The sequence below is a fragment of the Pelecanus crispus genome, chromosome 5 (genome assembly GCF_030463565.1).
Source record: "Pelecanus crispus isolate bPelCri1 chromosome 5, bPelCri1.pri, whole genome shotgun sequence".
Lineage (NCBI taxonomy): Eukaryota > Metazoa > Chordata > Aves > Pelecaniformes > Pelecanidae > Pelecanus > Pelecanus crispus.
In genome coordinates, this window is record NC_134647.1 from 1729466 (window position 1) to 1743324 (window position 13859).

Here is a 13859-nt window from a genome sequence, read left to right on the forward strand (position 1 = left end):
GGAAACTTTCCTTCAACTACTGCATGTTATGTAATAATTTCAAAATATTAGACACAATCCTCACTTTTCCAATATGCTACTCAACTGAAAAGATACATTTTTAATGGTGAACATACACATTCAGAATAGCAATGCCCCCTTATGAAAGATTTAGAGAAAATATAACCTGCCCAAAATAAAGGATGGGTTAGACACAGAGAAGGCACGCAAGCACTTCAGCCCTTTCTCCAAAACCACTTCATCGTCTTAGCGATGCCTCCATTTGCACAGTGTGCTTGTTTTAACTTAGCCGAAGGAAACGGTCCGTACCTCACCCAGCGAGTAATAGCGCCGTGGAATCTGGGAGTCGGGATAGATGTTTTCCAAGTACCATGAGAAGGGTTTACACTTCAGATTTTCTCTTAGTGCTTTTCTGACAGATACATCGCCATAATCCACCTTAACAACACCTGGAATTGTTAAGAGAAGAGATGATCAAAGCACAGTTTCTGTAAAAGCAGCAAAGCATAAATCAACAGATCCTTCTCCAGTTGTCATGATTTCCTTTTTATCAATATCCATTTGCTGGAATTACGGTACAGCAATATGTGAACACACATGCAGCTGCTACACTGTAGATCTTCACAAGCATTAAATAATTAATTTAGCAAATTGAAATGCTTGGGAAACTGTATTTTTTGTTTTCAGATAATTTGTCACCTGGAAAGGCAGGACCACTGAACATCTTGATTTCTTCGTATCCCAAGACAATAAAGAAATCCTTCTACGTTTTTACAAACCATTTTTTTCCAAAGCATCTTGCTGGTGTTTTCCAGCACTCTCTTCTGAGAGAAACAACTCGGACGCAGCACAGCTATTTTACCGATGTAATCTAGATCACCCCTTGGGTGATTTCACCGGCAAGGACACGTCTCCATCCTGCGGAACCCCATTGCTCCCTCCCTCCCATGCCCCACACGTTCCTGCAGACCTCGGGCTCAGCCCACCGCCCAACTCACGGTGTAGCTATCATAGAATCATAGAATTGTTGAGGTTGGAAAAGCCCTTTAAGATCACCCAGTCCAACCATTAACCTACACTGCCAAGTCCACACTAAACCAATCAAGGGTAGACCAGACTGAACCATGTCCCCAAGTGCCACCTCTGCCCGTTTTTTGAACACTTCCAGGGATGGGGACTCCCCCACCTCTCTGGGCAGCCTGTTCCAATGCTTGACCACCCTTTCCGTAAAGAAATTTTTCCTAATTTCCAACCTAACCCTCCCCTGGCGCAGCTTGAGCCCATTTCCTCTCATCCCATCGCTGTTCCTTGGGAGCAGAGCCCAGCACCCCCTCCCTGCCCCCTCCTGCCAGGAGCTGCAGAGCGATGAGGTCTCCCCTCAGCCTCCTCTTCTCCAGGCTGAACACCCCCAGCTCCCTCAGCCGCTCCCCACCAGCCCTGTGCTCCAGACCCTGCCCCAGCTCCGCTGCCCTTCTCTGGACACGCTCCAGCACCTCAATGTCATCGTCCTCGCTAATGCTATTATAACATTAAATGTCTCCTGCGACGAGGCAGGGAAGGGGGAAGAAGGTGGCAGGTTTCTGGAGAGACCAGGCGGTGGACAGGACCCATCTCCTGCACCGGATCCACCACCCCTGCCGCAGGCAGGGCACTGAGGGCACAGGAGCAAGCTCAGCGCTACGCCTTCCCCGAAGTTCCCCGGAAAGAAATCCATCACGCTGAGGAGAAACGTCAGATGTACCGTTTTAGTGCCAAAGAAAGGAAGACTTCATATATTCAACGTCTTAACTTTCTATATGAAGAATGTATAACAGGAAAATGCCATTTCCATTTTCCGCCCTCTTATCAAGCCGACTTTTGCAGGTGTGCATCTGACTTCCAGAGTTTAAAATAATATTGCACCACTAACCTGCAACAGCCTTGTCAATACCGACATACTCCCGGAAGGATCTGTGCATCGCAGAAAGAAACACGAAGGCCAGTCTTAAGGTGCTCGGCCAACTTGAGTTATTAAGATAACCAAAAACCAAAAAGCACATCAAATATTCTCTGTAGCCTAATTTAATCTTGTTTTAGATGAGAGCTGTCCTCCAAAGAAACAGCAGTAGGCAAAGCATTAGTAACTGCCAGCACTCAGCTGAAACAGTCTGAAAGACACTCCCAGATTTATATCTCAAATCCACGCTGCACTTCCATCATCTTCTGCTTTCCATTATTTATGGGACCTCATTTTTAAATTATCATAGAGCTGAAGCTCCACGGATATCAGCATATTCTGCCAGGAAACCACACCCTAAAGCACAAGATGGTATCAATTTTTAAAGAAATTCAGTACACAACAACAGTAAAACTATTCATTACTATGAACAAGAATTTAACTTATTTTGGATGACCACTCTTATCTGTATTTCCAAATCCTTACCAGTTACATCTTTGACAAATTCTGCCTACGCATCGTTATGTAATTGTAGGACACGATGTAATTCTAGACAATTAACTAAAATACAGGATACTCTACAAATTATTGCTACAGGCTAAAATCAAGGCAGGTGCTCCTGGGAAGCACAATGGCTGGGGGCGACCGATGCTGCATCAGCTCCGGATCAGCAAAAACTCCTCAGAAACTGAATGTGCCGGATTGGTGCCAAGAAATTAAGTACCACTTACTCAGGCATCAGGAAAGTATGACATTGTAAACTTCCGTAAACAGAAGTAGTCAAATAAAACCTTCAACCGTAACTTAAATCACAATAACTTAGGGGGTGGCAGAAAAGTGAAGACAAATCGAACCCAGGTTAAATCCAGGAAAAAGCTGAGCTCAGGGCACAGGGGAACACAGGGGCTGTAAAGGACAGATGTGACGGACAGCAGGCTTCGGCGGCTCTGCAGCTCTCAGAACATCTTCTGGACTAAGTACGTTCAGTAAGGTATTTGGGGAGGTTTTATAAAATTCTTGAAGGACTCAAAGATTTTTATTTTTTCCCCCAAGAAACAGAGGTAATTTATCAGCTGTTCTGCAGTCAAGGAGATTGATCACAGAGTTTCATTTGATTCTGTTTAGGGGAAGAAAAGTATCAAAAGGTCAGAATTACAGTTGTTATTTAATATTTTACTTTTTCGAATGGCAACTTTTCTCTAAGTGCAACTCACGCAACCACTGTTTAATTTAACTTACGCTACCTAAAACACCTCGGCGCCTAACCCCTGTGCTGCCATTAAGCAGCATCTTACGGTGGTTTTGCTGCTCTGCGTCTATCTATATTCAGCGCACAAGGACCAAACGAGGCAGACACCAAAGAGTCCAACCCCTGGGCCCGGTCAGCACGAACGGGGCTGTGCCATGAGTTTTGCTGCAGAGTATTTGTCATTTGTAGGTACCAGAGGTGGAAGAACAAGAACACTTGCCCGACTTCGAAAGCTATCTGTGCAATGCGTGCTACACAGGACTTGAGCTGAAAGCATCTTTGCTTTCAGAAAAGAGACTTGATTTAAAAAAAAAAAAAAAAAAATGTTTTCCAGGCAAGCTTTTATGGGAAAGGGGGAGTGGGGTCTGTGATTGGCGCCTCTTCCAGAGGAAGAGACGTGCACAACTGCTATTATTTGTGCTACTCAATCCTTATCTATAATTAAGCTAATCTTCCTCATGGGAAGGCACTGGAGGTGTTAGGAAAAAAAGCAATATCTGTGTTTTGTAGTGCTTGGTACTGTGGGAATCTGATGACGCTGAACATGAGGAAAAAGGATATTAACACCATTATAGCCCGAGACTGCAAACAACACAGCCTTCCCCCACCGCACGCACATGCTTTGGTGTTCAAGTTACAAACCAGATCAGAAACACAGTCTCTGAATGAAAATGCCCTGCGGATTCACCAAACGCCTTGCTTCTATTTTGCTTTACAATTCTTACAGGGATTTCTATTTCCACAGTTGGTTCAGCCCTGCAATTGCTGGAACAGAAAAGGCAATAAACCTTCTTCCACGCAATCCAACTCAACTTCATACTTGAGTCTTCTGTCATTAAACAAACTACAGCAAAGTAAATTCTAGTTTTACATTTTAATAAAACTTAGCTGTAGAGACGGGGAGTCTTTGGTGGGTTTGGCACGCTCACCTCACTGGCGTAGGTTTATCTTCAGGCTCTTCAGGTCTTGGGATCCCACAAGAGACGCAGAGACCGTGGCCGCTGTGCCCCCCCAGCACGGTGGTGACCAGGTCTCCATCGATCCCCCTTCAATTCAAGCTCTCTCGTCCCTTCCCCTCCACAGGGTCCTGACACACGTTGATAATACTCCCCGCTACAACCCTGACAGGTCCTCCCTTCCCAAAGCTCCTCTATTATAGACACTCCTCATCTTGCACGAAGCGGGCCGGCTCGTTTCAGCAGCGTTCATTCGCATGGCACGTAGCGATGCTAGCACACACCCTGCTTTGTCTTCAAGCAGAGACCTCATTTGTATGGATCTCCAGCAAACCTTTACAGTCCCTTCTGCTCGATTTAAAACCAAGCTCTTATGAATCGATACCTATTTATTGTCACTACTTGCTAAATAATCGATGGGACCCAGAGGAAATGTAAAAATAACTAATAAGTCTGCTTGCACTTAAATAAAAAAACCTAAGTAAAACGTCCTTGGGTGCAAAAAAAGAAATGAAACATCATAAGAAGCTACAGAAAGCGTAGCGTGCAAAAGAATGGCTTAAAAATATCTCAGGAAAGCAGCAGGTTGTTGTCACAGAGCAGCAGATGTGCTTCAAGTAGGACAAATTAAGTGGTTGCATTACACCTGCATTTTTCTAATGGGCAGGTCCTGCAGACTGGCATACAAGCACATAGTTTCAAAACTGGCTAAATGTACCATTTCTGCAGAACAAGACATTAATTCACAATGATAAAGACAAAGAAAATTTCATCCGGAATGAAACAGAAGTTGCAGAACTGAGAACAATTTTCTTTATGTAAGAATAACACTTTGAAAGTTTAATCCAAATTAGGCTTTTGCTGTCTTTCTCTGCCTTGAAAAGCCTAAGAGAAAACGGCTGTTTCACTGAACCGATATCCCAGCGCATGCAAGGGGAGAGCAACGTGACCAGGGAGGCCAGCGTATGCACGCCCGTCTGTAGTTCAGCTCTGAAAACCTGCATCGCGCTGCACGGCAGCCAGCTCGTTATCCGACATGCTGCCTGTAAGTGAGGATGCTAAGAACCAAGTCAGAGGCCACCAGGAACCTCCAGAGATGGAGACAGTTCAGTTTGATTTTCACTTTTTTTTTTTTTTTTTTTTTTTTACTACCAAAGGAGAATTCAAAATTGTATTATGTTTCACGGGACTAAAGATGGCGAAGCGCTGAATTAAAAATGAGTTTGCAACACTAGGATGCCTCGTGTGGCACACGTTACAGAGAAGAAATGAGAACGCTTGCTAATAATTTTGGAAAAATACTAGTTGCTGTCTTAGTATGATTCAAGCGGTGCCTGGGAGGATGCTCAAGGCCAGCACGCTCTGCTGCCTTTTCCTTCCAGGAGACGGAGGGTGACTGCTTGGGAACTTGTGTAACGGGAAGCAGGCTTACCGCCCACATCGTCACGCCGCCGACACGAGCGGAGCGATCCGTCCCTCCCAGGACAACGGCTGAACACCACACAGGTTTTGCAGTGCTTTATGAGCTCCTTACAACACAATCCAGAAAATAACACACATTGCTGTGCGCTTCTAAAATCCAGGGACTTTCCCGTTATATCTGTATCAAAGCCAGACGTATTAATTGTTAACACATGCATTTTCTAATTAGCCATAACATTAATTCCCTGACATGTCTTATTTATATTGCCAAAACCCATGCATAACTCATTAAAAAATAAAACAAACAAAAAATGTGCTAATGCAAAAAGAAACCCCCACCACCCACCCTCCCCGCTCTTCCTGAGAAGTTCCTGTATCAATTCATGAGGGACTTAAGATAAATATAGGTAGTGGTTTCATAATATAAAATATGGTATGGAATGAAGATTGAGCTTTTCATGGGAAAACGTCAGCTATTCATGCCTGGAGAATACATGCTTACAATTTCTAACATAAAAAAATTTTATCGCTCCAGAAAATGAGTCAATATTGTCAATATTTCTGCAAATAAAGCATTGCACTATAGTGTCTTGCACTTTTAAAGCTTATCCTATGGCAAAAGATGAAGACTTTCATGTTGTTTTACCCTATGAACGTACCTGCAATGTATGACACTCACACATGCATATTTTAGAGAGAAAGACAGAGCCTGATTAACTCCTACATTGCCAATTTTGTCCAGACACTAAAGAAAAAAAAATCAATTTTACTGAAATAGATATCAATGGGAACATTATCACGGACAAAACTAATCCTGCGTTAAGATGTTTCTCCACTCCATAGCTCAGGAAAGCTTTTAAGGCGGAGTTGAAAAGAAACCTCGACTTTAGCTTTAACCACCCAGCACCAAAGAGTAAAAATTAAGTAGTAAAATTATTGAGGTACTAGAAGAATTTTGACAGTGAAAATGTTTTTCCTGTGAAAAACGTAAAACATTACAGCTACATTACAGCTCTTCTTTAGCATAAAAACTATGGAAATTAAGTGTTCCTAGGAAATTTTGTCCTTTTTACTAACATGTAAGACTAAGAGGAGTGAAACCTGTGCTAGTGGGACTATAGCAAAGCTAGAGGCTGATTTAAGTTATAAGAGTGTGTATGTAAAACAATGTATTGTTGTAGCTGGAAAAATTACTAAACCCTTTCATAAAAGACCATTACATTCATTACATTACATGCTGTTCTCAAATTTAAACATTTGTTTTCTATTGACATTCCTTGTATTAAGGCTAGACAAGTGGGTCAGCCATCAATCTCTATTTTGTTGGTCGCTCAGATGAGTCTCGCTTTGAATGTCCATGCAACCCTACAAAACAGGGTTGGTTCCAACTCAGGGAGATAATTTTAGAGATAAAATACAAAACCAGCCTCCCTCCCCAGTGTATTCAAATATATGTTTTGTATTACCTTTTATTTCAATATTGGGCACGGTACGCAGCATCCGTGAGTGTATTATTTTTCCTATTCCATTTGTATGACATGTAAAGTAATAAAGGTTTTCTTTCTACTCTTCCTTATCAGCTGAAAAGCTACATTAAGTCATTAGAGATCTGCAATATGCTCCACAAGGGATACCTTTAGGAAAAAATAATCTAAGGCAGCCCTGTCTGCCTGGCCACGATCTGGCAATGATCTGCCAACCCATTCTTGACGCTCCATTTTATTACAAATTTAATAAAATGCTCTCTGCAAATATCAGCGCTATAAATGACACAAAAGATAAACCACAAACTTGATCCGTCTTGATTCATGCATGCTAATTACGTGGGAGCACTTGCGTGTGTGCTGATCTACAAATGTCATCTTTCTCCTTTATAAGAAGCAAGGAGATACACAAAAGAGGGATCACATCTAGGAAGAAAGGTTTCAAGCTCCCTTTTAACTGCAGCTTTCGGTTAGGGCGGTATTAACAAGTCAAGACCTTTGGAACAACTCCAGGCCAGGAAAACCCAAATTCTCACACCTCCTCTCATAAGTACCTTTGAATTACATCAAGCTAGATGACCCCAAAACCTAAGTCAAACAACATTAATTCTCAAGGCAGGCGCTGGTTTTTGTAACACAGTATTCAGCTAAATACCGAGGTGCTGCAAGTCCTGCCCTTTCTTCCTACAAACGCTCCGCGTGAGAAAGCATCCACGGCACTTCGCCGGCTTCTGCCATGGAACCTCTGCAAGGAAGAGGCTGGTCCGCAGGAGAGGGACACCTGCGATGGAAAGCAGGGCAACCTCTTTTTTAAATCAGAGTTTAACAATGCCAGCCAAATGGTCTATAAGGAAAGACAAGCTCCGGTGGAGCAGAGCTGCTGGAGGACCCTGCTGCAGAAGCTTCCTGGGATGCTGCGCCTTCCTGGGGCTCAGGCCACGTCGCTGATGAGCGATGGGTGACGATGGGCACCATGAGGACCTCCTGGCACTTCCGACCGGTCCAAGCACATCTTTGGGACTCAGGCCCACCATCGAGGTGCTCTCTGAAACCCTTAATTTCCACTGCTAATGCACATGAAACCAACTGCTGTAGCTCAACTGGCTCATATTCAAATCCAAATCATTGCCTTAACTTCTATTTTGCATAAGTCATCTTAGCTAACTGTTAGCACAGCAATGAAACATTGACAGGTCTCTGGACACATCTGCAAATGGGAAGGATTGCGGCTGGCAGACTGACAGCTCTTGGAAAGAAAAGAGCTGGCTCCTGATGGGCGTCAACCCAACCCTCCCGCACAGCCTTCCCAAGAACAGCACCCGAACTGCTGGCTCTAACTGTAATTGTTATTGCTCACAGTCACAACAACGAATTCCAGCAGAGTAATACCAACCAGAAATGAGATCAGGGCAAATACTTTAAAATAGGTAATTCCTTCAACTATTCACTTTTGCTCTGTTTCAGCATTAGTATTTTTGGTGACTCTCGACCATTAAGTGGTGTTTGAAGAGCATTAGTCATTTTTAGATAGAATCCTAGAATCGTTTAGGTTGGAAAAGCCCTTTAAGATCATCCAGTCCAACCATTAACCTACACTGCCAAGTCCACACTAAACCGGTCAAGGGTAGACCAGACTGAACCATGTCCCCAAGTGCCACCTCTGCCCGTTTTTTGAACCCCTCCAGGGATGGGGACTCCCCCACCTCTCTGGGCAGCCTGTTCCAATGCTTGACCACCCTTTCCATGAAGAAATGTTTCCTAATATCCAATCTAACCCTCCCCTGGCGCAGCTTGAGCCCATTTCCTCTCGTCCCATCGCTGTTCCTTGGGAGCAGAGCCCAGCACCCCCTCCCTGCCCCCTCCTGCCAGGAGCTGCAGAGCGATCAGGTCTCCCCTCAGCCTCCTCTTCTCCAGGCTGAACACCCCCAGCTCCCTCAGCCGCTCCCCACCAGCCCTGTGCTCCACACCCTGCCCCAGCTCCGCTGCCCTTCTCTGGACACGCTCCAGCACCCCAATGTCCTCCTTGTGCCGAGGGGCCCAAAACTGGACACAGCATTCCAGGTGCGGCCTCACCAGCGCCGAGCACAGGGGCACGATCACCTCCCTGCTCCTGCTGGCCACACTATCCCTGACACAAGCCAGGATGCTGTTGGCCTTCTTGGCCACCTGGGCACACTGCTGGCTCATGTTCAGCCGCTGTCGACCAACACCCCCAGCTCCTTTTCGGCCGGGCAGCTTCCCAGCAAAGATTCTTACCTTTGATTAATTACATTGGCTGGGTGAACCTGACCAGCCAACCGAAGACTCGGGGCTGAATGCCAGCATCGTAAATGCACTTATTTTCCAAAAACCCATTCAGGACACACCTCAGAGCTTTTGCTTCTACAAGCAAGGCTGTCAGCAACCTGATGTATGGAAGTGCTGCAGCACGTGGACCCACAGGAGGCTGCCTGGAGCACCCGGAGGAGCGGGGCTGGGGCAGACGGGACGGCACGACCTGCCCAGACTCACCGCGAGCCAGCCCCGCCGGCCACCCACCGCTCTCCGGCCACCGCCGCAGCCGCCCCCTCCGCACCGCGCAGGCACGCAGCCTCAGAAATAAGCCCGTTTTGGCACAGCTCTCATTTCAGACACCTCCTCGCCTCCTTGTGCGAAAAACGTGTCTGTGTATATACAGACACATGTCATTTTTACTTGAAAAGTTAAGAAACAGTGAATAACGCTATGAAGATAAGCATCTTGCAGCACAATTGCTTTTATTCTATGATTCAATATTTTTTGTGGTTTGGGTTTTTTTTTTCAATCAGAGAAGCGCAATAAGCCAGGACTATGGATATGATTCAGGTTTTCAGTATTAGTGTCTTACATTTAAGCAGAAAAGCAACAGAAGAAAGGCTTTTTGGCTGGGTTTTTTGTTTGTTTTTTTATTCAGAAAGCAATAGCTCAGTTGCCCCTGCACTCCTCTTCCTAGAGGTGTCGCAGCAAGGCCCTGTACGAGCAGTCTCGTATGCGTACGGAGCCAAAGAACATTTTTGGCACTTCAGAGTGCCTACAGGAACGCATTCCCATTTCTCTGGGGCAGCATGAATGCCGAGCCCGCAGAACCACGACTCACTCACCATGGGGAACTTCACCCCTCATTCATGCTTGGACTGGATGATCTTAAAGGTCTTTTCCAACCTAAAAAATTCTATGATTCTATGGCACGTTCAGCCCTGCAGCTGAATTTGGCCCAGCCAGGAACCTTGACAGGCTCTTTGGTAAATATGATGCTGAAAAACTTGTATTGAATTTTGTTCTTGCTTTCTTTTTGTTTTCTTTTTTCTTTTTTTTTTCTATTTTTCTTTTTTCCCTCCCCCCTCCTTTTTTTTTTTTTCTTTAGTTCCTTATTCCTAACACACACGTTTCCCATCCATGACAGACTACGGGAGGAGCAGCCCAATTCAGCAGTGCAGTGCGTTACTCCTGTGGAAAATCCTCCAGTCCACAAAAAAAGCTGGATTTTTTGTGAACATCCAACTCTTTCACAGCTGGCTCACTGTGGAGCTCTGCTATCACGCAGCTGCACCAGGGTGGCCACGCATATGTCACTGCGGGATCATAACGCCGCAGGTTAAATGAACTTAATTTGGAATTAGCGCGCTTGCAGCGCTGGTAGTCGTCTAGCAGTAAAATGCTAAATAGGTAAGGGAAGAGTGAAAGTGTTTATCAAGAGCTCTTACTTCCTAAATTGATACAGTCATTATCAACCTAATTATATAATTACACTTGAAAGGAGGATTGCACATCATCTGCTGAGTAAACCTGAGCAAAACACAAGCACTTACCTTGTAATCCCAAATTAAAACTACAAAGTACTGTATTTAAATTCTCAACAATGCTTTAAACAAAGTGCTCGAAAAAGAATGTAACTTTGCATTTTAGCCTTGCTTTAATAGACTAGGTAGGACATGGGAATTGAATACTAACTGATTATTAAGAAGATAAAGTGGTTTAGCAACGCACTAAGTGTACAGAGAAACGGAACTATTACGTGCATTATCTTTTTCGGCTGACTGTGCAAATGCAGGCCTATTCTGAGCATGTAATTATTTCCATTCAGTGATTAGATACAGTATTTTAATGCATAAATTGACATTAACTGCCTACATTTAGGAATATACAGGCTGAGTGGAATGAGATATGCTGGAACAACTTGAAAAAGAAGTTAATAAGGCTGCTGGGAATAGCGTGCTGGGTGACTGAACAGTCTTGAGGAGGTGCATACGTGCAGGTCCAGCTGGGTACAGACATACGTGCTCACGTGCGTTGGAAACAATGAAGTAAGATGCGTGGTTTTGCTACGAGAGAGAAAGGTGTTGGTGTAACAGCAAAGAACTACCCGGAGTGTAGTCCTGCGCTGTTGATTTACATCAATTACACTGAGAATTTGATGGATAATAGTGAAAATAACAGAAAGCTGACTGCTAAACGTACCAACAGAAATTAGTTATTATTAAGCTATTAGGTTTTTTTATTAGAGATGCCACTAAAAGCCCGATATGGAGGGAAGGAGAGAGAATTGCTGAAAACAAATGAACACGCAGCACTTGGCTTCGCAGCTTGGCGTTGCATTGGGCACATTTTGCCGCCCTGGGATGAGGTCAGTCATCCTGCTTTTTGGGTACTTTGCATTCCCAAGGAGTCAGGAAAGCACACTTTTTGCAGTCAGAAAATGGCGAGGATTTGTACTGATTTAGGAGGAAAGTCTCCTCTGTCAGCTCAATTACCCGGCACCATTTTAACCTTGTCATAAACGAGACGGGCTTCAGAGCGCCGCTGACGTCAACTGTAACACGGGCGGTACGCAGCGGCTCCTCCATTTTTCAGAACAAATTCATATATTTCTTTTCTCTTCTAAGAAAGGGACTTCCTTTAATCCCATCTGAAGTGTATCCAGCATTTCTGAGATTTTTTTTTTAGAGTCTCCTGAACTATTTGGCGCACTCAGTTTCAGGCTGTAATCGTGCTGCAGACTCTTAGGCTCCTGCCAAGTAAAATTCAAAACTCCTTGTCAAATGCAATATTTATACTAAAACAAAAAGGTGAGCGTTCCTCACTGCAATTGCATTTTGTGATCTCACTCTCAGTTTTCAAACCCATCCCAGCCTCAGCAAGCGGAGCTTTCACAGCCCTGGGGCCCCGCTCCAGACAGAGCGCAAAGCCACTCCACTCCAACACCCGCAGTGAAAACAGAATCTCTGCAACGTTTCCCCACACACCAATGCCAAATGACACAAATAGAGTATTTTTTCTGCAAGAATTGTTCCTCCAACCTCTCACCATATGACAAATTAAGCTTTTTCTTCAACTCAAAATGTTCTGCACAGAATTTAAGTGGCACAGTTTTCCTCTTCTTTTTAATCTAGGTTGGATATATTAAAAATTCTGGTTCCTAACTCATCCGAGCACACGGCATGAACAAACAGGCGACACACAGGATGGCCAAATTCAAGCGTAGCAGAAATAAAAGATTTTATTCTTATCCACACACAGCTTCTAGAAAGGGAAGGGAAGGCAGCAAATTTAAGTATGTCTAAGACCACAAAAGAATTCAGATGAGCTCTTCTTCAGTGCAGTTATGTATTTATGAGTAGACAGCCTCAAGAAAGCAATTCATAACTCGATTGATCAAGCCCTTTACCTCGAAATATAATCACTAGGTGTGCACCCTAATTACGCTGAGAGAGATACCGAACGCAACGCCACTGTGAACAACCACTGGTTCCTCTGTCTCTTAGGACATCAGCTATGAAATCAGATTAACCAGGTCCCAGAGGTGAGCTGGGCAGGCAGGTGTGAGCTGACAGACAATACCTTCAGGGACCTCATTACTAAAATGCAACTTGCTTTGTTCTCTATCAGAATTACCTAGAGATCTGTATTGTTCAGATTAATAAACTAAGAGAAATGCGTGCCAGACAAAAGGATACATAAGCAGTTTAATAATATTGGGAACAAATTCTGACGTTTAGAAATGACCTATTTAAAAAAAATCTACTATTTCCCATGTGTTTTTATTTCTTAGTTACAATGTTATTGTTAACTTTATTTTCTAAAACCCCTAAGTACCTCTCTCCTCCAATTGCTTCTTAATCCTGAGGAACATCACCACCACATTTTAATTGTCAATATAACATATTCATAAATAACTCAAAAAAGATCGGAAAATACAAAGGAGACCTATAGCGAAATTCTTCCGAGTGACTGAAACAGCAACAGGCTTTAAGTTTGGAATTAAACAAAACTTGTCCTGTAAACGCCACTGTTACTGACCTAATTTCACCATTCTATTTCAAGAAAATTTTGTCCACAGGTTCTCTGTTTGAATTCTGTATCAAAACACTGGGCAAATATGCAAATGCGTAACTGTGTAAAGAAGACACGTTTAGCAGCACTAGATTGCTGCTGATTTGTGCTCATTTCAGAAGTGAATAGCAATTTTGTTCATAGAAAGATAAGTAATAACAATAAATACAGAAAGTGTATTGGCATTTAGAATCACAGAATCATAGAATCATAGAATCATTCAGGTTGGGAAAGCCCTCTAAGATCATCCAGTCCAACCATTAACCTACACTGCCAAGTCCACACTAAACCAGTCAAGGGTAGACCAGACTGAACCATGTCCCCAAGTGCCACCTCTGCCCGTTTTTTGAACCCCTCCAGGGATGGGGACTCCCCCACCTCTCTGGGCAGCCTGGTCCAATGCTTGGCCACCCTTTCCGTGAAGAAATTTTTCCTAATATCCAACCTAACCCTCCCCTGGCGCA

The 13859-nt window shown here is 44.0% G+C and overlaps 1 protein-coding gene across 1 annotated transcript in view; it reads right to left on the reverse strand.

Annotated features, from left to right (window-relative positions):
• GALNT13 (polypeptide N-acetylgalactosaminyltransferase 13) overlaps positions 1-13859 on the reverse strand; it is a 152943-nt gene that overhangs the window by 36055 nt on the left and 103029 nt on the right. Inside the window, 1 exon segment of the mRNA XM_075710501.1 lies at positions 310-449. Coding sequence (XP_075566616.1) covers positions 310-449 — 140 coding nt within the window.